We start from the raw sequence: 26,159 nt of genomic DNA, 5'->3' as shown, positions 1-26,159 counted from the left end.
AAAAACAAGCAGGGCAACAAAAGGGAAAAAACAAGCAGGGCAACAAAAGGGAAAATAAATATTAAAAATAAAATGTAAAAAAACTTGATATAGTCAAAAATGACACCAAGTATATAGTTTCTTTCAGTATTAGCTCAGTTCTCATACTAGGAGCTTAGATTACGTTTGTATTGCTTTAATATTTTGTCTTTCTAATAAAATGTTGAAAAGTCCATCCTGAGACAGTGAAATTCCTTTTCACCTGGAAGCCTCATAGTTTTTATCAACTATCATTCATACTATAGTATGTATTAAACCTTTCAATCGTTTTTTTTTTTAATTATATATTTCTATTGCATAGATACAGTAAGAAGTTGAGAGGGAAGGGAGAGAGGAGTGAGGACACCCGCAGCACAGCTTCACCACTTATGAAGCTTTCCCCTGCAGGTGGGAACCGGGGACTCAAACCTGGGTCCTTGTGCATTATAACATGTGCGCTCAACCAGGTGTGCCACCACCTGACCCCCCTCCATCAACCGTTTTTTAAAATTCCTTTTGTTTGTCTGAAAGAGAAGAGACCATAACACTGTTTTCTCCATCATGGAGCTCTCCTCCCAGACACTCCCCCTTGGTGACCTGGTTCAAACTCAAGGAGTTACACAGAGTAAGTATGTTCTACTAGGTGAACTTGGAACTTGTTTTATTTTACTGTTACTATTTTTTTAACCAGGGCACTGCTTAACTCTGACTTATTTTGTTATAGGGATCGAATCTGGGACCATATTTATATTAATGAGAGAGAGGGAGGGGCTGAAAGAGCGAATCAGACTTCAGTCTGGTAAATGCATTGCCAGGGACTGAGCCCAGGACTTCGTGCTTGAGAGTCCAACATTTTACCCACTATGCCACCTTCCTGACCACTAGAGGAACTTCCAAATGGTGAAATGACTGGAAGGACTATGGCAACCTTTCTGTTCCAGACTTGGCAAAATGAAGTCCTTTGTTCTAGAAGGAAGAAGGAGTAGTATTTCTCTGAATCAGTCAGCCTTGGATACCAAGACCATAAAATTGAACCAGATTTTGATGAAATAAAACGCCACATTTTTTTTTAAAAGATTTTATTTATTTATGAGAAAGGAGGAGAGAGAAAGAACCAGACATCACTCTAGTACATGTGCTGCTGGGGATTGAACTCAGGACCTTATGCTTGAGAGTCCAAAGCTTTATCACTGCGTCACCTCCCAGACCAGGCACATTTTTTTTTTAACTTGATTTTTTTTTTTTTTTTGGATAGGACAGAGAGAAATGGAGAAAGGGGAAGACAGACATCTGCAGACCTGCTTCACCATCTGTGAAGCGACTTCCATGCATGTGGGGAGCTGGGGCCTCAAACCGAGATCATTACACCGATCCTTGCACTTTGTGCCATGTGCGCTTAACCCGCTGCGCTACTGCCCAGCCCCCAAAACATCACATTTTAAAAACTACGACTAATTTGAGCTTATTGGTACAATGCAAGCAATAAAAGAAATAGCAAAAAAAAAAAAAAAAAAAAGGAGTAGCACAATGGGTTAAGCGCAGGTGGCGCAAAATGCAAGGACCAGCGCAAGGATACCAGTTTGAGTCCCCGGCTTCCCACCTACCTGCAGGGGAGTCGCTTCACAGGCGATGAAGCACGTCTGCAGGTGTCTTATCTTTCTCTCCCCCTCTCTGTCCTACCTAATACAGACAACATCAATAATAACAAAAATAATACCTACAACAACAATAAAAAACAAGGGAAAATAAATAAACATACAAAAAAACTTAAAAAAAAAAGAAATAGCGCATTACCTAGAAATGTCAAGTTTTTTTGTAGGGCTGACAAGATAGCTTATCAAAACAGTGTGTCTTCTGTGTCATGGGCGTGCCACAAGTTTAAACCCTGTTCCTACTGCAACTAAGTTATGGTGCTATTCTCCCTTTGCCTCACTCTTCTCTCCCTTTCTGGTTTACACACACACACACACACACACACATTTTTGCAATAGCACTTCTCAGCTCTGGCTTGTGGTACTAGAGATTGAACCTGGGGAAAACTTCATTAAGTGTCAAGCAGTACTGCAGGTGTCTCTTTCGCCCTCTCTGCATCCCCCTTCCTCTCAATTTCTGGCTGTCTCTCAGTCTGTCTCCCTGTCTTCCACTCTCCTCTCAGTTTCTCATAAATAAATCCCCCAGCCTGTCCAACTTGATTACAGCCCACCAGTAAGGGAGTTCAGCCCTGTGAGGCTGACAAGATGCGGCTAGAACTGAACACCTGGTTAGACTGAAGACACCAACACATTATTTTTTTAATATTTCCTTTAAAAAAATTTTTTAAATTTATTTTCCTTTATGTTGCCCTTGCTTTAATGTTGTTGTGGTTATTGTTGTTGCCGGATAGGACAGAGAGAAATGGAGATAGGAGGGGAAGACAGAGTGGGGGAGAGAAAGACACCTGCAGACCTGCTTCACTTGTGAAGCAACTACCCTGCAGGTGGGGAGCTGGGGGTTCGAACCGTGATCCTTGTGCTTTATGCCATGTGCACTTAACCTGCTGCACTACTGCCCAACCCACAACACCAACACATTTAACAGCCAGCCTCTTCCCTTACTCTTCAGTTCCATTGGGTTCTTAAAATTCCTCAGGCTTTCCTAGCTTCTGTCTTCACCTTTGTTCTATTTTTTTGCGGAAATGATAGGTGTTGCTATGCTTCACATTGGTTTGGTCTCGCCCCTCCCACCCCCCCAGATTGTGGTTTGGCCCCCGCTAGCTTTGTGCCCCCCTTCTCCCCGCCCCCTGCCCCTAAGGACTTCAAGAGTTCTTGCTGCTGCCACCAGAGGAGAAGGATGCAGGACAGATCTGTGTGGTGATTGGTTTGAGTTAGGTTTTGAATCGTTGTTCGTGAATAAAGAAATACAGCTTCTCTGCCCAGCCGTGTGTCCACGAGTCTCTGTCTACTGCCGCGAAGCTAGCCCGGCCTACTGGAGCCCCGAACTTTAACGACAGATAGGGAAGCCAATTCGCATCATCCCATCTGCTTTCTGTTTTCTGCAATCCTTTCACAGTCAACTGCCTTTTCCTAGCCTTCCCTGGGATTTATTGTTTTTCTCTAGGATCCTGCAAAGGAAAAGAGGCAAATACATATGCTGATTTTGCTACCTGAAGTTGCAAGTCAGAAAAAGCACACACTTGTAAGGCTTTTTTTTTTTTTTTTTTTCTTTAATGATTTGGGAGCTATGTGTATGCATGATTTTACCACACCTAGACTCTGTGTGTGTGTGTGTGGGGGGGGGTAAACCTTTGTTTTCTTTTGTGTTTTTGTCTGCCACCAGGGTTATCACTTGGGCTGGATGCCTGCACAATGGCTCTGCTACTCCAAGAGGCCTTTTTTCTCTCTCTTCTTTCTTTCTTTCTTTCTTTCTTTCTTTCTTTCTTTCTTTCTTTCTCTCTTTCTCTCTTTCTCTCTTTCTTACCTTTTCTTTTTTGCCTCCAAGGTTATTGGTGGGGCTCAGTGCCTACTCTATGAATCCACTGTTCCTGGAGGCTGTTTTTTTCCTTTTGTTGCCCTTGCTTATCGTTGTTGTCATTATTGTTATTGCTGTCATTGTTTGATAGGACAGAGAGAAATGGAGAGAGGAGGGGAAGACAGAGAGGAGGAGAGAAAGATAGACACCTGCAGACCTGCTTCACTGCTTGTGAAGCGACTCCCCCTGCAGATGGGGAGCTGGGAGCTTGAACCAGGATCCTTTTCACGATCCTTGTGTTCTGTGCCATGTTAGCTTAACTCGTTGTCCTACCGCCCAGCCCCCCTCTTTTCTTTATGATGGATGTGGGGAGACAGGCGGTGGTGCACCTGATTAAGCCCTCAAATCAAAGGGGGGAGCAAGGCGAGAAGGAGACACCTACAGCTGTGCTCCACCACTCATGAAGCTTCCCCCATCCGCTGGTGGGGATTTATTCCTCTTCAATGTATTTCATTATCTTTATGAAATACTTCATGAGGGACAGACTGAGAAGTCGGAGTGCCGCTCCCATTAGGCAAATGCATGTGCATCTCCTGGCATGCGCTCCAGGGATACATACGTGCACTGAGCAATCTCCCTGGTCTCTGGAAGATGGTTCTACTACAAAGACATCAGTTAGAAAAGCCGTGTGTTTCTTTTCAATGTAGTAAGGTTGCCTAGACTGATTTTCATTTTTATTTCAGAGAGAGAGGAAGATCCCACCTGTAGGGGAGAAGCTTCATGAGCTGTGGAACAGGGCTGCAGGTATTGTTCTTTTTTTCTAACTCCCCGTCCTCATCTCAATTTCTCCCTGTCCTATCAAATTAAATAAAATTAGAGGGAGAGAGAGAGAGAGAAAGAGACATCACAATACTCAACTTTCCTCTGGTGCTCAAATATGGACCACAAGCAAGGGCAAGGCATGTGCCTTACCTGTTGGACTATCTTCTGGCTCCTGGGTTTTTATATTTTTAAATATTTGTTAGTTTGTTGAGGGCTGGGTGGTGGTGCACCTGGTTAAGCGTACATAGTACTAAGTGCAAAGGACTTGTGTAGTGGTCCGGGTTCAAGCCCCTGGCTCCCAACCTGCAGAGGAGCTGGTCTGCAGGTATCTATCTTTCTCTCCTTCTCTATCCCCCCCTCTTCTCTCAATTTCTCACTGTCCTAACGAATAAAATGGAAGAAATGGCCACCAGGAGCAGTGGGTTTGTAGTGTGGGCACTGAACCCCAGTAATAACCCTAGAGCAAAAAAAAAAAGTTTGTTTATTGGGTAAAGACAGACTGAGATAGAAGGCGTGGGGACATAAGGAGAGAGAGACACCTGCAGACCTGCTTCTCCAACTCATGAAGCTTCCCCCCTGCAGGTGGGAACTGGGGGCTTGAACCCAAGCCCTTCAACATCGTGTGTGCTTAACTAGTGCACCACCATCATCCATACATATATGTTTTTATATACATTTTTTTTTGTTTTTTAATTTATTTTATTTTTTTATTTTTTATTTTTTTTTTACTTATTTAGGAAAGGAGACATTAACAAAACCATAGAATAAGAGGGGTACAATTCTGCACAATTCCCATAACCCGATCTCCATATCCCCTCCCCTCCCCTGATAGCCTTCCCATTCTCTATCTCTCTGGGAGTATGGATCCAGGGTCATTGTGGGTTGCAGAAGGTGGAAGGTCTGGCTTCTGTAATTGCTTCCCCACTGAACATGGGCATTGACTGGTTGATCCATACTCCCAGTCTGCCTCTCTCTTTCCCTAGTAGGGTGGGGCTCTGAGGAAATGGCACTCCAGTACACATTGATGGGGTCTTCTGTCCAGGGAAGTCTGGTCAGCATCCGGAACCTGGTGGCTGAAAAGAGAGTTAACATACAAAGCCAAACAAATTGTTGAACAATCATGGACCTAAAGACTGTAATAGTGCAGATGAAGTGTTGGGGGTATTCCCTGCATGCTCTTGTGTACTTCTGCTTTCAGGTATATATATTTTTTCCCCTAGTTTATGGGCATGGGTGAACCTATGCTCTATCTCAGGGGACCTGGACTATATCTAGGTTTGGGGACTTTATTGGGGAGTGGAACACCTGGAATGGAATTAGAGAATACTATGAAAGGAAAGGTCTCACCCGAGTGATGACCTGAAGTCTCTGGTCATAGTCTGAAGTGAAGCATGCTGGGGTGGCACTCGTTGTGTTGATTAGGTTGTGATCTGCGGATGCAATATTATTTGATTTGAATTGAGAGCAGCATGCAGAAAAGGTTCCAGGACTGGGGGAAATATAGGCTCTATAGTGGAAATGTGAGGTTCCTGTTGTCTTAGGGTTCAAGAAGACAGTGGATAGTTATTGTTATCATCACATTATTTGGTGATAGGGTTAACTTTGGAAAGTCCCTTTGATAGGGTTTGGGGTATAGTACCCAGCATCTTGTATATAGCTGTGCTGTCGGTTGCTTCTGTTCTTCCTGGTCTAGGCTTTTGGGAGAGAACAGATCAAAGACAGCCTATGTATTAAAAAGACTCAGTCTGTGTTTTAAGAAGTTCTAGACATATCATCAGTTTTTCGCCTCTCATATTAATTAAATAGTGGTTTATATAATGTTTACACTTTAATAGGATTGTATATAAACACCACTCCCACCACCAAAAGACTGTGTCCCATCCCCACCACCCACCCCTGCCCCCCCACCATCCACCGTGCCGGGAAGCCCAATGGCCACCCTCCCCTTCACCACAGTGTTTTTACATTGGTGCTCTGCTCTCTATTTAATCAGATCCTGCTTTTAGTTTCCCTTTCTGTTCTTCTTTCTCAACTTCTGTTGATGAGTGGGGACATCCCATACTCATCTTTATCTTTTTGACTTAGCTGACTTAACATAATTCCTTCTAGCTCTGTCCAAGATAGGTCAGATAAGGTGGGCTCATTGTTCTTAATAGCTGCATAGTATTCCATTGTGTATATATACCACAGCTTTCTCAGCCACTCATCTGTTGTTGGGCACCTGGGATCCTTCCAGGTTTTAGCTATTATGAATTGTGCTGCTATGAACATAGGAGTACACACCTCTTTTTGGTTGGGTGTTATGGAGTCCTTGGGGTATAATCCCAGGAGAGGAATTACTGGGTCATATGGAAGGTCCATGTCTAGCCTTGTAAGAGTTCTCCAGACTGCTGTCCAGAGAGGCTGGACCAATTTACATTCCCACCAGCTGTGTAGAAGGGTTCCTCTGTCCCCATAGTCTCTCCAACATTTGTTGCTGCTGTCATTTTTGATGTATGCCATTCTCACAGGAGTGAGGTGGTATCGCAATGCTGTCTTTATTTGCATCTCTCTGACAATCAGCGACCTGGAGGTCTCGAAACTTTACATCAGGCTCAACCTGACGCTGTTGACTGGCTACGGAAGAAGGGCAAACGCTAGAAGAAGAAGAAGCGACCTGGAACAGTTTTTCATATGTTTGTTAGCCTTTTGGATCTCCTCTGAAGTGAATGTCTTATATCCTCTGCCCATTTTCGGATGGGGTCATTTGCTTTTTTGGTGCTAAGTTTGCTGAGTTCTCTTGATACATATATGTTTTTAAATGAATTTGTAAATCATTGTTACCTATCGGTTTGCCCAAAGTACAGTTCCTTAAATGGCCACTAGAGGGCACCATAGATCAGCGTATAAAGTATTAAGGCACTAGAAATTTTAGAACCTAGCTAGTAGCATGGGTGCTGCTTGTTTTTCTGCACTGTCAAATGTTTGACCTCATCTTCTTTATCTCCTTACCGGTACTTGTTTCCAGAGCAGTCCACAGTTCTGGCATAAGGTGATGCTTAGAACTTCAGAACTTTTGCAGAACCATTATGTTACCTCCCTGCCCCCCTGCTATTTATTAACCTTAGCCCTCTTCAGTTGTCAGCCATCACCTTTTGGCTACAAGTGAAATATGTACCAAAATGTGTAGGCTAACCGTTTATAAAATGGTGTTTTCCCATAGAGGTACTAATACAAGTAGTTATTATAAGAAACTTAAATGGGAAAGCTAGTATAGATTTACTACTACTACTATTGTTATTACTATTATTTTTATATTTTTATTTGTCCAGAGCATTGCTCAGCTTTGGCTTATGGTGGTTGGGGTATTGAACATGGGACCTTGGAACCTCAGGCATGAGAGTCTGTTTGCATAATCATTATGCTATCTCCCCCACCCAAGATTTATTATTTTTTAAAGTGGTTTGGGGGCCAGAGATTTGGATTGTCAGAAGAGCACTTGTCTGATGTATGTGATCACAACCCTGAATTTGAGCCTGGATACCACATGAGGGCAATTAATTCAAAAATTACAGATAGAGAGCCAGAGGGGGGCCGGGTGGTGATGGCACATTTGATTGATCCTGCATGTTCACATGCGCGAAGACTTGGGCTCAAGCTCCGGCTCCCCACCTGCAGGGGAGTCGCTTCACAAACAGTGAAGCAGGTCTGCAGGTGTCTATCTTTCTCTCCCCCCTCTGTCTTCCACTCCTCTCTCCCATTTCTCTCTGTTCTATCCAACAACGACGACATCAACAACAACATCAATAATACAACAAGGACAACAAAAGGGAATAAATATTAAAAATTAATAATAAAAAAACAAAAATAAATATTAAGACAGGTGAAACATGAGCATTGAGTGGTATTAACAGGATTACTGTCTTTTAAAGACTTAGTTATTTAATAAAAGAATTTTATTTTTATTACTGGATAGAGACGGAAAAACTTTGAGAGGAGAGGGGAGATAGGGGGAGAGAGAGAGAGAGAGACACCTGCAGCCCTGCTTCACTATTCATTAAGCTTTCCCCCTGCAGGTGGGGACCAGAGTATTGAACCTGGGTCCTTGTGCACTGTAATGTGAGCACTTAACCAGGTGTGACACCTCCTGGCTCCAAGATTTAATTTTTTTCAAGACTTAAATTTTTTTTTAAATTTTGCTTTTATTTCCCTTTTGTTGCCCTTGCTGTTTTATTGTTGTTGTTATTGGTGTCATCATTGTTGGATAGGACAGAGAGAAATGGAGAGAGGAGGGGAAGACAGAGAGGGGGAGAGAAAGATAGACACCTGCAGACCTGCTTCACCACCTGTGAAGAGACACCCCTGCAGGTGGGGAGCCGGGGCTTGAACCAGGGTCCCTTCTCCGGTCCTTGTGCTTTGCGCCACCTGCGCTTAAAACGCTGCGCTACTGCCCAACCCCCAGATTTAACTTTTTGAAGTATTTTTTCTTATTTATTATTATTTTTTTTAGCTATAGACAGGCAGAGAGACAAGAGATTGAAAGAGACATCAGCACCAAAGCCTCTTTCTTTTTTTTTTATTTTTTAAAGACTTTTTAAAAAATACTTGATTTATTTATTAATGAGAAATATAGGAGGTCTCACATGAGACAGAGAGAGTGCGAAGTCAGAGCACTACTCTGGTACAAGAGGTGCTGGGAATTGAACTGGGAACCTCAGAATGCAAACCTAACACTCTGACCGATTGAGCCATTTCCCCAGCAGTCCCTTTTTATCTTTTAATTTAATTCATTTTTATTATTAATTTGGTCCTTTCAGTGAGTTCACTACTCTGGACTGACATTTTCAGATAGAAAGAGTGAGACACAGGCAGAGAGGGGGAAAGAAAGCACAGCACTGAGGCTTCAGCCTGGATGGTGCACACTGCAAAGCTATGGGAACTATTTTGCCGGCCCTTCATTTATTTTCTAACCAGAACACTGATGAGCTCTGACTTATGGTGGTGCCAAAGGAATTGAAACTGAGTCCTCTGTGGCCTCAGGCCTGAAAGTTTGTTTTGCTACAACTGTTGCTATCTCCCCAGCTACTGGGTTTAAAATATAAATATATATGGGTGTGGGTAGCGTACTGGGTTAAGTGCACATGGCACAAAGCACAAGGATCGGCTAAAGGATCCCGGTTAGAGCGCCACGTGCGCTTAACCAGCTGCACTACTGCCCGACTCCCGGAATAGTTTGTTTATTTTCTTCTTTTTTCCTTTTTTTTTCTTTCTTCCTTTCTTTCTTTCTTTCTTTCTTTCTTTCTTTCTTTCTTTCTTTCTTTCTTTCTTTCTTTCTTTCTTTCTGTCTTCCTTCCTTCCTTCCTTCCTTTCTTTTTTTTCCTTAAAGAAATGATATCTGACATTTCTGTCTGTGGGAGATATGTGGTTAGAACTACAGTCAGGATTACGAAAATGCAAATAGTTATTAGAGGTCATTAAGGAATAAGGTATTAATTTGGGTTGGTGATGGCACCTGGTTGAGCACATGTGTTACAATTCGCAAGGAGTGGGAGTTGGAACCCTTGGTCCCCACCCACAGGGGAAAAGCTTTGTAAGTGGTGAGGCAAGGTTACAGGTGTCTCTCTGTCTCTCTCCCCCTCTAACACTCCCTATCCTCTCAATTTCTGGCTAACTCTATCCAATAAATACATAAAAAATTTTTAAATGTATTAATTTATTCTAGTATACCATTGACTTTTTTTTTGGTAGAGTCAGGCAGAAATGAGAGAGGAAGGGAGAATGAAAGAGATCATAGCACTGAAACTTCCTGCAATGTGATGGGGTCCAGGCTTGAACCTGGGTCGCACACATGGCAAAGCAGCACACTACCCAAGGGAACTATTGTTATTTCGCCAGCCCTTCACAATGTCTTTTCAGGGGGGCAGCTCACTATTTAAACACAAAACTTGTATGCATGAGGCTCCAGGTTCTATACCTGGCACCACATAGGCCAGAGCTGCGCCTAGACCTGTTTTTTTTTTTTTTTAATCATTAATCCTTTCTCTCCTTCATCAAAAATAAACCTCTATCTTTTTTTTTTTTTTTTTTAGCCTCTAGGGTTATTGCTGGGCTCAGTTCCACTGCTCCTGGAGGCTATTTTTCTCCCTTTGTTGCTCTTGTTTATCGTTGAAGTCGTTGTTGTTGTTATTATTTGTTGTTGTTGTTGGATAGGACAGAGAGAAATGCAGAGAAGAGGGGAAGACAGAAGGGGAGAGAAAGACACCTGCAGACCTGCTTCACTGTTTGTGAAGCGACCGCCCCCCTGCAGGTGGGGGGCATAAATAAATCTTTTTTTTTTTAAATCTTTATCTGTTGGATAGAGACAGTCAGAAATTGAGAGGGAAGGGGGTGATAGAGAGGGAGAGAGACAGAGAGACACCTGCAGCACTGCTTCACCACTTGTGAAGCTTTCCCCCTGCAGGTGGGGAGCAGGGGCTCCAACCTGAGTCCTTGCGCACTGTAACATGTGCGCTCAGCCAGGTGCGCCACCACCTGGCCCCTAAATAAATCTTTTAAGAGAAATAGGTCCTTGGACTCTGATTAACCCCGTGTGTGTCATCTGAGCCTGGCTTCCTGAGGTCTAAGCCCAGGTGGTGTTCTACTTCCTGCTGTTTAGCATGGGGTCCTAGGTAAAGGATCAGTCTTTGTGTTCTGAGCACAGACAAAAAAAAAAAAAAAAAAAAAAAAAAAGAATATATCCTTTGGTTGGGGAGATAGCATATTAATTACGCAAAAAGACTTTCAAGCCTAAAGTTCCAAAAATCCCAGATGCAACCCGCATCACCATCATAAGTCTGTGTAGTGCTCTGGTTTTTCTGTCTCTCATTAAAATGAAACACATAAAAAATGTATGTGTGGAGTTGGGCAGCAGGTTAAGTGCATGTGGCACAAAGCGCAAGGACCAGCTTAAGAATCCCGGTTCGAGCCCCCGGCTCCCCACCTGCAGGGGAGTCACTTCACAAGCAGTGAAGCAGGTCTGCAGGTGTCTGTCTTTCTCTCCCCCTCTCTGTCTTCCCCTCCTGTCTATCCTATCCAACAAGAACAACATCAATAACAATAACTAAAACAATAAAAACAGCAAGGGCAACAAAAAGGAAATAAATATTTTAAAAATATGTATGTGAAGAAAAAACTCTTATTTTTTCGGGGGTAGATAACGTAATGGTTCTGCAGAGACCCTTTTGGGCTCCGAAGTCCCAAAGTTCAATCCCCCGCACCACCCCAACCAGAACTGAGTGAGCAGTGCTCTGGTAAAAAAACAAAACAAAAACTGTATTCTTTTAGGAGAGATAACTATTGCAAAATTGGAGAAAAAGCGTATCAAGAGTTGATATGCATTAGAACTGGAAGGGCCTGGCTTTCTCTTTTTATTTTCTTTTTTTAAATATTTATTTTATTTATTTATTCCCTTTTGTTGCCCTTGTTGTTTTATTGTTGTAGTTATTATTGTCGTTGTTGGATAGGACAGAGAGAAATGGAGAGAGAAGGGAAGACAGAAAGGAGGAGAGAAAGATAGACACCTGCAGACCTGCTTCACCGTCTGTGAAGGGACTCCCCTGCAGGTGGGGAGCCGGGGTTCGAACCGGGATCCTTATGCCGGTCCTTGTGCTTTGCGCCACCTGCAATTAACCCACTGCGCTACAGCCCGACTCCCCTCTCTTTTTATTTTCTACACCTGAATCAAGGCTGCTAATTGATGTCCCTGAGTGTTGCAGACAGCTAAATGTCTGCGTTAATGAAACTGCAAGAACAGTCCAAAATTGCCGGGACCTAAGAAAAATAAAAATAATAAATAGGCTCTTTTGACGTTCTTCCACCTGCGAGGCTCCCCTCTTGAGTATCAGATTCCCAAGCACTATCCGCACACAGTCAAGATGGTGGGTCAGCACCACCAGACGGGTCAGCGCTGCCTCCGAACTGTGCGCAGGCGCGGGGGCTGAGCAGGCGACCAGCCGCGCAGGCGCACTTCCGCTTCCCTCCGCGACCTTGGCCGACGGCGCCTGCGCAGTGGGGAGCGGCTGGCCCTCCCTTCGGCCTGGCTTGGCTGCAGTCACTGTGAGGGCGGCTGAGAGGCAGCGCGCTCCGTGACGATGCGGCTTTTGCTTCTTCTCTTGATGGCGGCTTCGGCGATGGTCCGAAGCGACGCCTCGACCAATCTGGGCGGCGTGCCGGGCAAGAGGCTAAAAATGCAGTACGCCACGGGCCCGCTGCTCAAGTTCCAGATCTGGTGAGTTTGCCGACCCCGCCGCGCCTCCCTCCGCCGGGCGCCGCCCGCCACGCGAGGCCCCGGCTTCGCGGCCTAGCCGACCGTTCCACCCCGGCGGGGGAGAAGGGCGCCTCCGCCGCGGGCGGGCGGGCGGGCGGGCGGACCCCGCTCCACGCCGGCTCGGGCTTCCGAGGACGGTGGGCGTGCGGCGTGGGGGCGAAGCGGAGGGCACAGCGAACGGGACCTGCCGGCCGGTCGCCTGTCCCCCGGCTCTCTCTCCCCGGGCTGTGCGGGGAGGCCGCTCGCCCCGCTGGGCGAAGGTTCATCCAGGCGGGTGCAGGGCGCCGCCGCGGTGACTGTTGGGGGAGGCGGCGGCGGACGCTGCCCGCTGGGCCCGGGGCAGCCGGGATCCGCCATCGCCGCCGGGGCTCGGCTGCTCGCGCCGCCACCCGCACCCGCCCCGCGGCCGCCGGTCTTGCCCGCCCCGGCGGCGGCGCCTGCAGCTTCTCCGGCCGCGGCTCGTGCGGCCCCGACGGCTCCCGGCTCCGGGTGGGTTAAGCGTTAGGAGCTGAGCTGTAACGCCGGCACGTGCAGTCGGGGGAGGCTGGAAAAAGACTTAAAAAGGCGCCGGGTTAAAGTCATTATCATAACACCAAATCGTTAAATTGCAGAACGATTTTTTTTCCTGCCCCCAAACATTTTTTTATTTTAATTACCTTACTGATTGGATAGAGACAGCCAGATGTTGGGGCCAGGCGGTGGTGCGCGTGGTTAAGCGCTCACGTTAGCAGCCCGCAAGGACCTGGGTTCAAGTCCTTGGCCCCCCCACCTGCAGGGGGGAAGCCTCGTGGCTGCAGGCGTCTTTCTGTCGCTTTTTCTCCCGACTCAATTTATTTCTCTCTCTATCCAATAGTAAATAACAATTAAAAAAAGGAAAGAGCCAAATGTCGAGAAGGGAAGGAGGGGTAGAGAGGAAGAGAGTGGACCGGGAGGTGGCGCAGTGGATAAAGCATTGGACTCTCAAGCATGAGGTCCTGAGTTCAGTCCCCGGCAGCACATGTACCAGAGTGCTGTCTGCTTCTTTCTCTCCTCTCATTTCTCATGGATGAATAAATAAGTCTTTAAAGTATGCCTTGTGGTCCGGGAGGTGGTGCAGTGATACAGCTTTGGACTCTCAAGCATGAGGTCCCGAGTTCGATCCCCGGCAGCACATGTACCAGAGTGATGTCTGGCTCTTTCTCACTCTCTCTCCCCTCCTGTCTTTCTCATAAGTAAAAAAATTTTTTAAAGGAGCTCTTTAAAAAAAAAAAAAGCCTTAAAAAAAGAGCAAGAGAGATAGACACCTGCAGCCCTGCTTCACCACTGACAGCTCTCCCCCCTGCACTCAATCAGGTGTGTCACCACCCAGCTGCCCCGACAAAGTTTTTTATGCCCTTCAAGGAGAGGTTGGTCAAATCATTGCATATATTTTTTAAAAGATTTTATTTTATTAATGAGAAAGATAGGAGAGAGAAGGAACCAGACATCATTCTGGTACATGTGCTGCCAGGGATTGAACTCAGGACCTTATGCTTGAGAGTCCAGTGCTTTATCCACTGTGCTATCTCCTGGACCACAGATCATTGCATATTTATTATTAATATTTTAGCAGTAGTAATTTAATATTGACTTACAAAATCAGAAGATAACGATTTCAACTCTGCAGTGTTCTCACCACTAGAGTTCTGAATCCCCAGTTCCTCCATTGGAATCCGCAGCAGTTCTGAGGTTGCAGGTAGAGGGTCACTATTATTTCTACAACTGTATATTTGTGTATATTTGCCCATCCGTGCCCCCAACCCCCATGGTCCTATCTTCTTTTCCTTTCCAAGTCACACCTACACCTGTCACAACATCCAAGTGTCTTTGCTTTTTTCCTCCTCTTTCTCTGGGTCTTGATGGAGTTGAAGTTCAGAGCTCTCTGGTCATCTTACCCCTACCATTTCTCCTCTGCTGGGAGTATGGACCAAAATTGTCAAATCAGCTGCGTCAAAGGGCTGGGAGATAGCATAGTGGTTATGCAAAAGTGGCTTTCATGCTGCAGGTACCTAATGTCCTAGGTTCAACTTCCATACTATCATAAGCCAGAGCTGAGCAATGCTCTGGTAAAAAAATATATATATATAGTGTTTTGCACCAAAGTAAAAGACTCTAGGGTGGGAGAGTGCAAGTCCTGGAAAAGGATGACAGGACGTAGTGGGGCTTGTATTGTTATGTGGAACACTGAGAAGAGTTATGCATGTACAAACTATTTACTGTTGGCTGTAAAGAAATTAAAAACAAAAGTTCTCAGACCCCCCCCCCCCAATTAATACAACTTTGTCAGCTTTGCTATATTCAAGTGTACTAAAGATTTAAAGATTATAATTATCCTTGTGGTCCGGGAGGTGGCACAGTGGCTACGGCACTAGACTGTCAAGCATGAGGCCCTGAGTTCAATCACCAGCAGCACGTGTACCAGAGTGATGTCTGGCTCTTTCTCTCCTGTCTTTCTCATTAATAAATAACTAAAATCCTTAAAAATATTATAATTATCTGTCCGTTGTGTCTAGTAGCTCAGTTGATAGTGTTCTGCTTTGCCATGTGCACAACCCAGGTAGGTACAGGCTCCAACCTGGGTCTGTCTCTCAGACCTTTTGAAATTTTATTTGCATGGGGGGGGAGATGGAGAGATAAACAGAAAGAGAGAAATATCAGCACTGCTCAGCTTTGGCATATGGTGGCTGCGGTTGAACCAGAGACCTTGAAGCCTCAGGCATGGGGAAGTCTTCTGCAGAACCATTATGCTGTCTGGTCTCTGTTTCTTTGTCTCTCATTAAAGTAATAATAATAATTATATTCTTCTTTGAGCTCAGATTTGTTCCAAAAGTGTAGTAAGTGCTTGTAGGATGTTCTTGATGGTGGGGGGTACAGGGTGTTGAGACTAAGACCTCATGTAGGTAAGGAATGCGTTTTACCACTAAGCTGCATTCTCAGCCTGCATTCTTCTGTTTTAAAGCTGTAATTAGAAATCGCTTTATTGTGGTAGCACAGCCGGTTAAACACACGTGGCGCAAAGTGCAAGGACTGGCTCAAGGATCCCACGTGGCGCGAAGTGCAAGGACTGGCTCAAGGATCCCAGTTCGAGCCCCTGGCTCCCCACCTGCAGGGGAGTCCCTTCACAGGTGACGAAGCAGGTCTGCAGGTGTCTATCTTTCTCTCCCCCTCTCTGTCTTCCCCTCCTCTCTCCATTTCTCTCTGTCCTAACAATGACATAAATAACAACAATAACTATAACAATGAAAAACAAGGGCAACAAAAGGGAAAATAAATAAATATAAAAAATATATTAAAGAAATCGCTTTATTCATATATCGTATTCAGTACAGGGACATTAGTTTGGTTTTTTGTTGTTGTTATTGAGGTTTCTGGTCTTGATGGAATCTCTTAGATATTCATTTGCAGGTTTCTCTGAAAGGAGAGAAAACACGTAATTGAGAATATATGAAAATTCCTTTACTTCCACTTGAAGTGTAGGTGCTATACAATGTAATTTCTCAATAATTACCATTTTAATTATTGAGATTGTTTGTGGTCAGAGTTTTTTTTTTTTAACTTCCTTTCTGCTAATTTATACCGTATTATATTTATCATGAATGCTCAGTTTTGGCTTAGATGATGCTGGAATTGAACCTAGGGCTATTTGTGCCGCAGGCATGAAGGCATGAAAGTATTTTTTGCATGGTCATTATTGTCTCCCCAGCCCAAGGAATACTCCAATTTTAGCTCTACATAGTATTTATTTTACCACTTTCGTAATTTAGTAGAACAAAATAGCAACATAACACGAGGAATTGAAGGGAGAAAGCACACATGCAGAGTAGCTTAGAACAAGTATTCCTACTCTATTTTAAAGTATTCTTTCAATTAATACTCATTTAATGTTCATCTTTTGTGCCAAGACATAGATGCCACAGTGAATAGGATAGATATGGCTGCTGTTGAAACCTGCAAAATGCTCACCACAAATGTGATTGAATATCTGGTTTATTGAGTCAGTTGAGCAGTAGAACTGGATCAGTCTAATGACTTTGTATTTGGGGAAAACATTTAGCCAAGTTAGACTTAAACCCCCCCCCCCCCCAAGCACTGCTCACTCTGGTATATATGGTGGTGTGGGGGATTGAACCTTAGATATTGGAGCCTCGGGCATGAGAGTCTCTGCATAAGCATATGCTATCTGCCCTGCCCCCAACTACTTTTTTTTTTTTTTTAACCAGAGCACTGCTCAGCTCTGGTTTATGGTGGTGCAGGGGATTGAACCTGGGACTTTGGAGCCTCAGGCATGAGAGTCTCTTTGTATAACCATTATGCTATCTACCCCTGCCCCCAACTTTAATGATTAAATATTGAGGATTAAAATGCAAGTTTTCTAGTCAGAGCTTACAATAAAGTCTCTTTGTTCTAGCTTCCTTTCTTGTGATGTGTATTCTGTTTGGCATAAAGTTTGAATGATGCTTTACACTTTTTTTTTTTTACACCTGCAGACCTGCTTCACCGCATGTGAAGTGAGTGACCCCTGCAGGTGGAAAGAAATGTTGGATATGACAGAGAAATGGAGAGAGGGAGAGAAAGACACCTGTAGACCTGCTTCACCGATTGTGAAGCGACTCCTCTGCAGGTGGGAAGCCAGGGGCTCGAACTGGGATCCTTACACCGGTCCTTGACTTTGCACCATGTGCACTTAGCCCACTGCGCTACCGCCCCGACTCCCAATGCAGTTACTCTTCTATATGTGTGATCACACATCTCAGACCTCTCAGTATTCACTCAAGGGTTGCAGTTTAAAGGGATTCATCACTCCTTCAGTCAGGAACCTTTAACACTTAATTTATAGGGAGTAGAAGATTTAGTAAACTTCAGAATATCACAGAATTTTGCTTTTTAATTTTTTTTAAGAATGTAGGAGTGGAGAACTGTAGCTCATTGTTAGAGGTTCTGGGTTTGATCCCTGGAAGCTCTCTCCTCCATAAAAGAAAAGAAAAATCAGGATTCAGCTAAATGGAGTTTTTTGTTGTTGCCACTAGGTTTATCACTGGGGCTAGCTGTCCGGAGGACAATTTCACCACTTCTAGTGGCTGGCTCTTGTACTTGCCCTTCCTTCCTCTCTTTTTTTCTTTCTTTCTCTCTTCCTATTTATTAGCAACAGAAATTGAGAGGGAAGGAGGAAGCGAGGCCCCTGCAGCACTACTTCAGTACTCATGAAGCTTCCTTCCCTGCAGGTGGGGACCTGGTGCCCTTGGTCCTTGCATATAATATGGACGCTTTACCCCAGGCACAAACAACTAATATAAGAGCAGTTTTCTATTTGTTTATGTTTACCAGAACACTGCTCAGCTCCAGCTTCTGTTAGTGCTGGGGAGTTGAACCTTGGACTTGCACTGTGCCTCAGGGATAATCCACTCAGTTTCTGTTGTAGCGCACTGTGCCTCAGGGATAATCCACTCAGTTTCTGTTGTAGCTATCTCCCCACCCTTAGATTTATGTCAGTTCAGCCTTTGCTTAGTATTTGATTTGGCTGTTGATACTGATTAGTGTCTGGGGAGAAACTATAATGGTTATGCAAAAAACTTTAAAGATGGAGGCACCAGAAGTCCCAGGTTCAATCCCTTGTACCACCAGAGCTGAGCAGTGCCTTTAAAAAAAAACATTAAAAAAAAAGTTTATTTCACATAGAGAAGAGAAAACAGAGCTCTTTCTAACCAGAACACTGCTCAGCTCTGGTTTATGGTGGTGCAGGGGATTGAACCTGAGACTTTGGAGCCTCAGGCATGAGAGTCTCTGCATAACCATTATGCTATCTGCCCTCGGCCCCCCAGCCACTTTTGTGTGTGTGAGAAGGGAAGGGTAAAATTCCACAGATGCTTGCTTGTTTTTACCAGAGCACTGTTTAGCTCTGGCTTTGTGGTCCTGGAAGGGATTGAACCTGGAACTTCAAAGCTTCAGGTATGAGAGTCTCTTTGCATAACAATTATGCTATCTCCCCCACCCCTTGTTTGTTTATTTAGCTTGCCACTGCTCCTGTGACTTGAATAGAGGATGAGAGAGGAGAGACCACAGTGCTGTTCCACTGCTTGTGCATTTTTCGCTCTGCAGGTGCTTCCATGTGGTGACGGGGCTCAAATGTGGGCCCTTGTGCATGGGTGTGTGCTTTACTGGGTGAGTCTCCTGCCTGGCCCCCCCCTTATTATTTTTTTCTCCTTTTGTCTGTCTGTATGAGAGAAAAAGAAGGGGAGAGGTGATACAGAGAACCCATGCAACATTCTGGCATATGCCATGCTAGGGGTCAAACTCAGGACCTCCTCCTACAAGTTCAATGTCTTGGGAGCTGGGTGGTGGCACAGCCGGTTAAGGGCCAGCATTAAGGATTCCCCGGCTTCCCACCTGCAGGAGGTTCGCTTCACAGTGAAGCAGGTGTCTTTCTCTCCCCTTATCTGTCTTCCCCTCCTCTATTGATTTCTCTCTGTCCTATCCAGCAACAATGACAGCAGTAATAACAGCAACGATGAGCAAGGGCAAAAGGGGAAAAATTAAAAAGAAAGAAAAAGAAAAAAAAAACAAGTCCAATGTCTTACCTGCTGTGCCGCCTCCCAGGTGACAAAAGTTCTTAATTTTTAAAATAAGCTAAATATATCCACAGGCATAGACTTCCAGTCAGGGAATTGTAATGCTCATGAGGAGATTTTAATCAATATGGTAACAGAAATTGGAAAGTTGATGGGGGGGCTAGATAGCATAATGACTATGCAAGCAAACTCCAAAGTCCCAGCTTCATTAGTCCCCCCTCCTCCCACCACCATAAGCCAGAGCTGAACAGTGCTGTGGTTAGAAAGGGAGAGTGAGAGAGAAAGAAGTTGTGAGAAAAGACAGCAAGTACTGTCGTGTGTTGACCTATCATTTTATTATGTGCACACGTGTTAAATCACTACGCTGTACACTTGAAATTAAAATAATGTGTGTCAATTCTATGCCAGTGAAAAAGAAACTAAATGTGGGGAAATTTGCTTTTTAGGAGTAATAAGACCTGAAGGTCATGCTGGTTAAAATGAGTGCATAAGATGTTGGACTTCGGAGCATGACGTTTTTAAGCTTGTTCTCCAGTAGCACATATGCCAAAGTGATACTGTAGCTCTATCTTTCCTCTCTCTGATATATATATATATATATATATATATATATATATATTTATTTTGCCTGCATGGTTATTGCTGGGGCTTGGTGCCACCATGAATCCACTGCTTCTGACAGCCATCTTTTTCCATTTTTTTTTTGTTGTTGGATAGAATAGAGAGAAGTTGAGAGAGGAGGGGAAGACAGAGGGAGAGAAAGATAGACACTTGCAGATCCGCTTCACCGCTTGTGAAGCGACCCCCTGCAAGTGGGTAGCCCTGGGCTGGAACCAGGATCCTTGCGCTGGTCCTCGCACTTGGCACTATGTGCGCTTAATCTGTTTAACTACCACCCATCCCTCAATAGGTATTTTTTTAATGGAGTAATAAGAAATTGATCCAGTAAACTATAATCACTGCCATAAACCAGAGCTGAGTAGAAATCTGGTTAAAAAAAATCACCATCATTACTCCCCAAAACCACAAGACATAACTGGAATATGTAACATAATTATGGTTTATTTTTGGTCTGAAAGTTTTTATTGTCCTTTTTTTCTGCCACTAACGTGACTGGTGCTTGGTATCAGCACTGAATCCACTGCTCCTGGAGGCCTTTTTTTTTCTTCCTATTTTAAAAAAATATTTATTTATTGTCTTTTGTTGCCCTTGTTTTATTGTTATAGTTATTGTTGTTGCTGTTGGATAGGACAGAGAGAAATTAAAAGTGGAGGGGAAGACGGGGGGAAAGACACTTGCAGACCTGCTTTACCGCCTGTGAAGCGACCCCCCCTGCAGGTGGGGCTCGAACCGGGATACTTAAGCCAGTCCTTGCGCTTCGCACCATATGTGCTTAACCTGCCTGACTCCCTCTTCCTATTTTGTTTTAATTTTTTTTAGATTTGATCTTTATGTATTATTGCACAGGGAGAAATTGAGAAGAGGTGTTGTAATTTAACTTAAAAAGGGGGTTGAGGGCTGCTGTGGTGTGTGAAAGGATTCACAGTGGGGAGCTGGGAACTGGTTTAAACAATACAGGGTTTATTAGGGTAAAAGGCAAAATAAGCACTTAATCATCAAGGGTTAAGAGTATGCTAGGGGGAGTCGGGCGGTAGCGCAGCAGGTTAAGCCCACGAAGCACAAGGGCCGGCTTAAGGATCCCGGTTCGAGCCCCGGCTCCCCACCTGCAGGGGAGTCACTTCACAGGCAGTGAAGCAGGTCTGCAGGTGTCTATCTTTCTCTCCCCCTCTCTGTCTTCCCCCTCCTCTCTCCATTTCTCCCTGTCCTATCCAACAACAACAGCAATAGCAACAATAATAATAGCTACAACAAAAAACAAGGGCAACAAAAAAGGGGGAAAAAAATAAATAAATAAAAAAAGAGTATGCTAGGTCCATAAAGTCTGAGTTTAGTTATCAAAGGTTTAGTCCCATAAGATAAACAGTTATCAGCTCTGGTAAAGGTTGCTCATGGCCGTAGAGGGGTCTAAAAGTTTACCGGCTAGCAGAGTCACACGTGTTCAGTTCCCAGGAGAAGTAGCCATGGCAGATACATGGCACCGCCGAGATGCTTCTGACCAGGAGAAGCAGCAGCAGCCAGAGAGAGACCTGCTCAAAGTCCCGTACACTCCCTTCTCTGAAGCACCTCCTTAGGGTGACGTCATTTGTATGCTAATAGTCCCAAACTTCTATTGAGGTCACAAAGGGGAGAGGAGATGGAGAAGAGGAGAGACAGAGATACCTGCAGCAATGCTTTGCCACTTATGAAGCTTCCCTCTCCAGGTGGGGACCAGGGGCTTTAACCCAGATCCTTAAGCTCTGTAGTGTGTGCGCTTAGCCAGGTGAGCCACCACCTGCCCCCCCTTCCTATTTTTTTAATTGAACAGGACACAGAGAAATTGAGAGGGAAGAGGGGGAAAGGAAGACACCTGTAGACCTACCTCACTGCTCGTGAGCGTCCCTCTTGCAGATGGCGAACAGGGGTTTGAACATGGTCATGTGTGCTATTAACCAGGTGTGCCACCACCGAGGCCCCTTCGTTTTTCCTTTTCATAGAGACAAATTGAGAGTGAAGAGGGAGAGAGACAGAGAGAGACCTGCAGCACTATTTAACTGCTTGTGAAGCTTTCCCCCTGCAGGTGGGGGCCATCTTGAGCTCAGGTGCTTCTGTGTGTCCAGATGTGCTTTCTACTGGGTGCACCACCACCGGGGACCCTCCATTTTACACACTAAGTGACTGCAGTGCCTGAATACTATGCGCAGGATTCTCGATTCTGTTTAATGAAGCATTTTAGCCCAAAGCCTTTAGGTAAAATGTAAATGATTTCAAAAAATTTATAGCTTCGTACAGGAAATTGAACCACTCACTGTTTTCTTACAATTTGCCATTAGAGTGAGTGGTGGAAGTCAGATTGACTATACCACTTAGAAATAGCAAGCAAGAAGACAGTTACCGGGAAACTTTATTTCCTGGGCCAGCAGGTTAGAGGTACAGGTTTTTATTCTGCTTGCCTCGCTATCCTCTGAAAGATATTCAGGAAGTTACTTCATCTCAACACCCACCATAAGCCAGAGCTGAGTTGTGCTCTAGTTAAGTAATATGGAATGGGGACCAAGCGGTGGCACACCTGGTTAAGTGCACACATTACAGTGTGCAGAGACCCAAGTTTAAGCCCCTGGTCCCCACCTGAATGGGGAAAGCTTCACAAATGGTGAAGTAGGGCTGCAGATGTCTCTCTTTTTCTCTCTTTAAAAAAACTTTTATTATCTTTATTTATTGGATAGTGACAGCTAGACATCATGAGGGAGAGAGACGCCTGCAATATTGTTTCACCACTCACAAAGCTTTCCTTCCCCCTGCAGGTGGAGACTGGGGGCTTGAACCTGGGTCCTTGTGCACGGTAACCTATGCGCTCAGCCAGGTGTGCCACTACCTGGCCTGTCTTTCTTTTTCTCTATCCTTTCCCTTTCAGTTTCTTTCTCGCTATCCAACAATAAATGAAATTTAAAAAAATATGGAATGGGATAGAGACTTGGTGCCTCAGGGAACGTGACAAAAGAGGGAGGGGTTAATTGCATGTGACAGCAGCTTGCTTTTAGATGCTTGGACCTAAAGCTAGGCTTCTTCTGATAGAGTGGCTTTTTTTTCTCTTCCTTAAGTATTAGTAGTGAGTTATCATTGGTTTGCAGAATTATTAGATTCCAGGGGTATAGTCTGCACTATTCTTTTATTTAATTATTATTATTATTTTTACCAGAGGACTGCTCAGCTCTGGCTTCTTCTGTTGGTACTGGGGATTGAACTCTTAGGTCCAAGATTCTATCCACTACACCACCTCCCTGACTGCTCAGTATATCTTATTTATTTATCATTATTATTTAAAAATTTTATTTCCTTTTTGTTGCCTTTATTTTCATTGTTGTTGTTATTGGTATCGTCGTTGGGTAGGACAGAGACAAATGGGGGGGGGGAAGACAGCGGGAGAGATAGACATCTGCAGACCTGCATTACCATCTATGAAGCAGTTGGGGGCTCGAACCAGGATCCTCATCCTGATCCTTTCACTTTGCGCCATGTGCGCTTAACTCGCCGCGCTACCACCCGAATCCCAATATATTTTATTTTTAAAAAATTACGTATCGCCATGAGGGTAAGTTACTGCAGGAACTTGGTGCCTGTGCAACAGCTCCCACTTATGATAGGGAGTGGGCCACAGAAACTGGAGAGGAAGAGTGGAGACACACCTGCGAGGCTTGAATCTGGGTCCTTGCGTGTGGTAACAGCATATGAGTTCTGCGAGGTGTATCACCATCTGACTCCAAAGACTTACTTATTTTGAGAGACACAAGTGTAGCTCAGTACTGAATAGTCTGGAACACAGATTTCATGAAAGTTTAAAAAGAAAAACAAAGAAAAGAAAGTGAGCAACTAGGAGGAAGGTAGCCAGTAGTGTTGCTTGCATATAGATAGACATAGCGTCTAGTTAGGCCTCTTAGAACTTCTTGGGAAAGACCACATTCCATAGACTATATGAAGGGTCTCTTGAGCCCAAACACTCAAAACTAGAGGAAGAGTCTTCTCAGACTTTAAAGTTTTCTGCTTTTGTCCTTTTAAAAAGAATTTTTTTTTTTTTTTTTTTTTTTTGATATGTGGTAGAATTTTACAGGAGAGAGAAGCCGTAGCACCCACCCGTGTGGTGCTGAGGTCTGGGAGCCTCGGGCATACAAGCCCTGAGCTCTGCCTCTGGACCGTCTCTAGTAGCTCAACCAGTTTTGATGTCCTGAGCTACCCATATCTCTTCATTTGGGTTCTAAAAAATTGTTCTTTTAGTCACTTTTAGGCGTATCACTCAAGTCAGTTGAAACGGGTTTATGGCATGTACATGTCAATAATTTCAATTAATATTTTCATCTCTACACCAAGAAAGACAGTTACTTAATATTTTTTTAAAGATTTTATTTATTGATTCATGGGAAATGATAGCAAGAGAAAGAACCAGACACCACTCTGGTACATGTGCTGCCGGGGATTGAACTCAGCATCTCATGCTTGAGAGTCCAGTGCCTTATCTACTATGCCACCTCTCGGACCACAGCAGTTACTTATTTTTAATGAGAGAGAGAGACAGACCAGAGTACTGCTTACCTCGGCCTTACAGAATCGCTAGGGATTGAATCGGAGACCCCAGAGCGTCAGGCATGAAAAGTCTTTTTGTTAACTCTAGGTAAGGACTTGTTCTGTGTGAAATCAAATGTTTTTTCTCACACCTTCCTGCAGTGCCCCCCATAGTAAACACACACACAGAATATGTCCAATGTGACTTTTAAAAATTACTTATTTGTCAACAAGGGCAACAAAAGGGAATAAATAAACAATAATAATAAATAACAAACTTAAAATATATATTTTTTAAAATTATTTATTTGATAGAGACAGCCAGAAATCAAGAGAGAAGGAGTGATAGGGAAAGTCAGAGAGAGACCTGCAACATTGCTTTACTACTCATGAAGCTTTCCCCCTGCAGGTGGGACCAGCCTTCCCCCCTCCAAAGTGACTTCTAAGTTGCCTGGTTTCCTCTCTGAGTTTAAATCTGACAAACCTAAAATTTAGCTGAAGATCTTTCTTCATTGGTTCTTTATGTCTTATTCTTCGTCCTGAAAGAACCAGAGATCTCTGTTACTAGGAGATCATAAAACTGTAGGTACTTGAGTACAGAATTATGGGCAAAAGGGACTTAGACAGAAAGAGAGCACTTAAGTCATTTAATTGTCCTATTGGGGTGTAGTAGAAAGGACCTAGCATCTCAAATCACAACGTTCTGGTCTCATTCCAGGGTCTAAATCTGTGCCATTCACCAGGATGTTACCCACTGCTTAATGTATTTGACATGTAGGCAGTTAATATTTAGGTGGAGAACGAGTGAATAATACATGGGAATATATCAGTAGCTAGAAGAGTCATGATCTCCCTGGCTTCGTTTTCTGTTTTTAGCAAGATCTCTAGCTCTCAAAATACTGCACTGAAGTTAGAACTGCCATTTTGGATAACCATGTCCACTGGCACAAACTTGAAGCATTAAAATCAGGTGGTACTTCTTGGTTTCAGTGTGATTTGACATAAAGGTGATATGTATTTTTGTAAAATCAAAAGCAACATGAAATTCTTCTTGAAAAATAAGTATTTATTAGAGACATAGAAATCACGAGGGAAGGAGGAAATAGGGAGAGAGGGAGAAATAGACCTGCAGCACTGCTTCACCGCTCATGAAGCTTCCCCTGCAGGTGCAGACTGGGGGCTTGGACCCAGGTCTTTGTGTACCCCTGTCTAGCCACCGTCCAGCACCCTGGTAGAGGCTGGGTAGTAACACACTATATATTACCAAGCACAAGGACTGCGGTTCGAGCCCCCACTCCCCACGTACAGAGGGGTTCACTTGAACAGCGGTGAAGCAGGTCTGCCGGTGTCTTTCTCTCCCTCTCTATCTCCCTATACCCTCTCTCAATTTCTCTCTAATACCTAATAAAAATTAGGGAAAAAAATAAATGGTCTGGGAGGTGGAGCAGTGGATAAAAGTTCAATCCCTGGCAGCATATGTACCAGAGTGGTGTCTGGTTCTTTCTCTCCTCCTGTCTTTCTCACTAACAAATAAATAAAATCTTTTTAAAAAAGAAAAAAAATAAAAATAATAAATGATTACTAGGAGCCATGGATTTGAAGTACTGGCACTGAGCCCCAACAATAACCCTGGAGGGAGAAGAAAAGGAAAGAAAGACTGGTAAAGGGGGCCAGGCGATGGCCCACCTGGTTAAGTGCATGTTACTATGTGCAAGGACTCAGCTTTGAGCCCTGTCTGCCCACCTGCATGGGGGAAGCTTCACGAGTGGTGAAGCAAGTACTGCAGCTGTCTCTGTTTTCCTTGCCTCTTACAATTTCTTTCTTTTCTATCAAATAAAGGGGAGGGGGGA

The 26,159-nt window shown here is 44.2% G+C and overlaps 2 protein-coding genes and 1 non-coding gene across 4 annotated transcripts in view; all 3 read left to right on the top strand.

The window, feature by feature from the left end:
* Positions 1-12,364, top strand: part of EIF2A (eukaryotic translation initiation factor 2A) — a 53,164-nt gene extending 40,800 nt beyond the window's left edge. Inside the window, exon 13 of the mRNA XM_060197084.1 lies at positions 12,175-12,364. Coding sequence (XP_060053067.1) covers positions 12,175-12,364 — 190 coding nt within the window. The remainder of the gene's footprint in view (positions 1-12,174) is intronic.
* On the top strand, positions 10,837-10,964 carry LOC132540658 (small nucleolar RNA SNORD10). Its single transcript, XR_009551845.1, has one exon. It is a non-coding gene; the product is annotated as a small nucleolar RNA SNORD10 (small nucleolar RNA).
* SELENOT (selenoprotein T) overlaps positions 12,311-26,159 on the top strand; it is a 31,566-nt gene continuing 17,717 nt past the window's right edge. The window contains exon 1 of one of the 2 annotated variants that reach the window (XM_060197526.1): positions 12,311-12,532. In XM_060197526.1, coding sequence (XP_060053509.1) covers positions 12,396-12,532 — 137 coding nt within the window. In that variant the 5' untranslated portion in view covers positions 12,311-12,395. The remainder of the gene's footprint in view (positions 12,533-26,159) is intronic. The other variant, XM_060197525.1, reaches the window with a different exon arrangement.

This window comes from Erinaceus europaeus, chromosome 9 (genome assembly GCF_950295315.1).
Source record: "Erinaceus europaeus chromosome 9, mEriEur2.1, whole genome shotgun sequence".
In the NCBI taxonomy this organism is placed as follows: domain Eukaryota; kingdom Metazoa; phylum Chordata; class Mammalia; order Eulipotyphla; family Erinaceidae; genus Erinaceus; species Erinaceus europaeus.
Note: the sequence above shows the minus strand (reverse complement) of the source record. Positions and strands in the feature narration are given on the sequence as shown.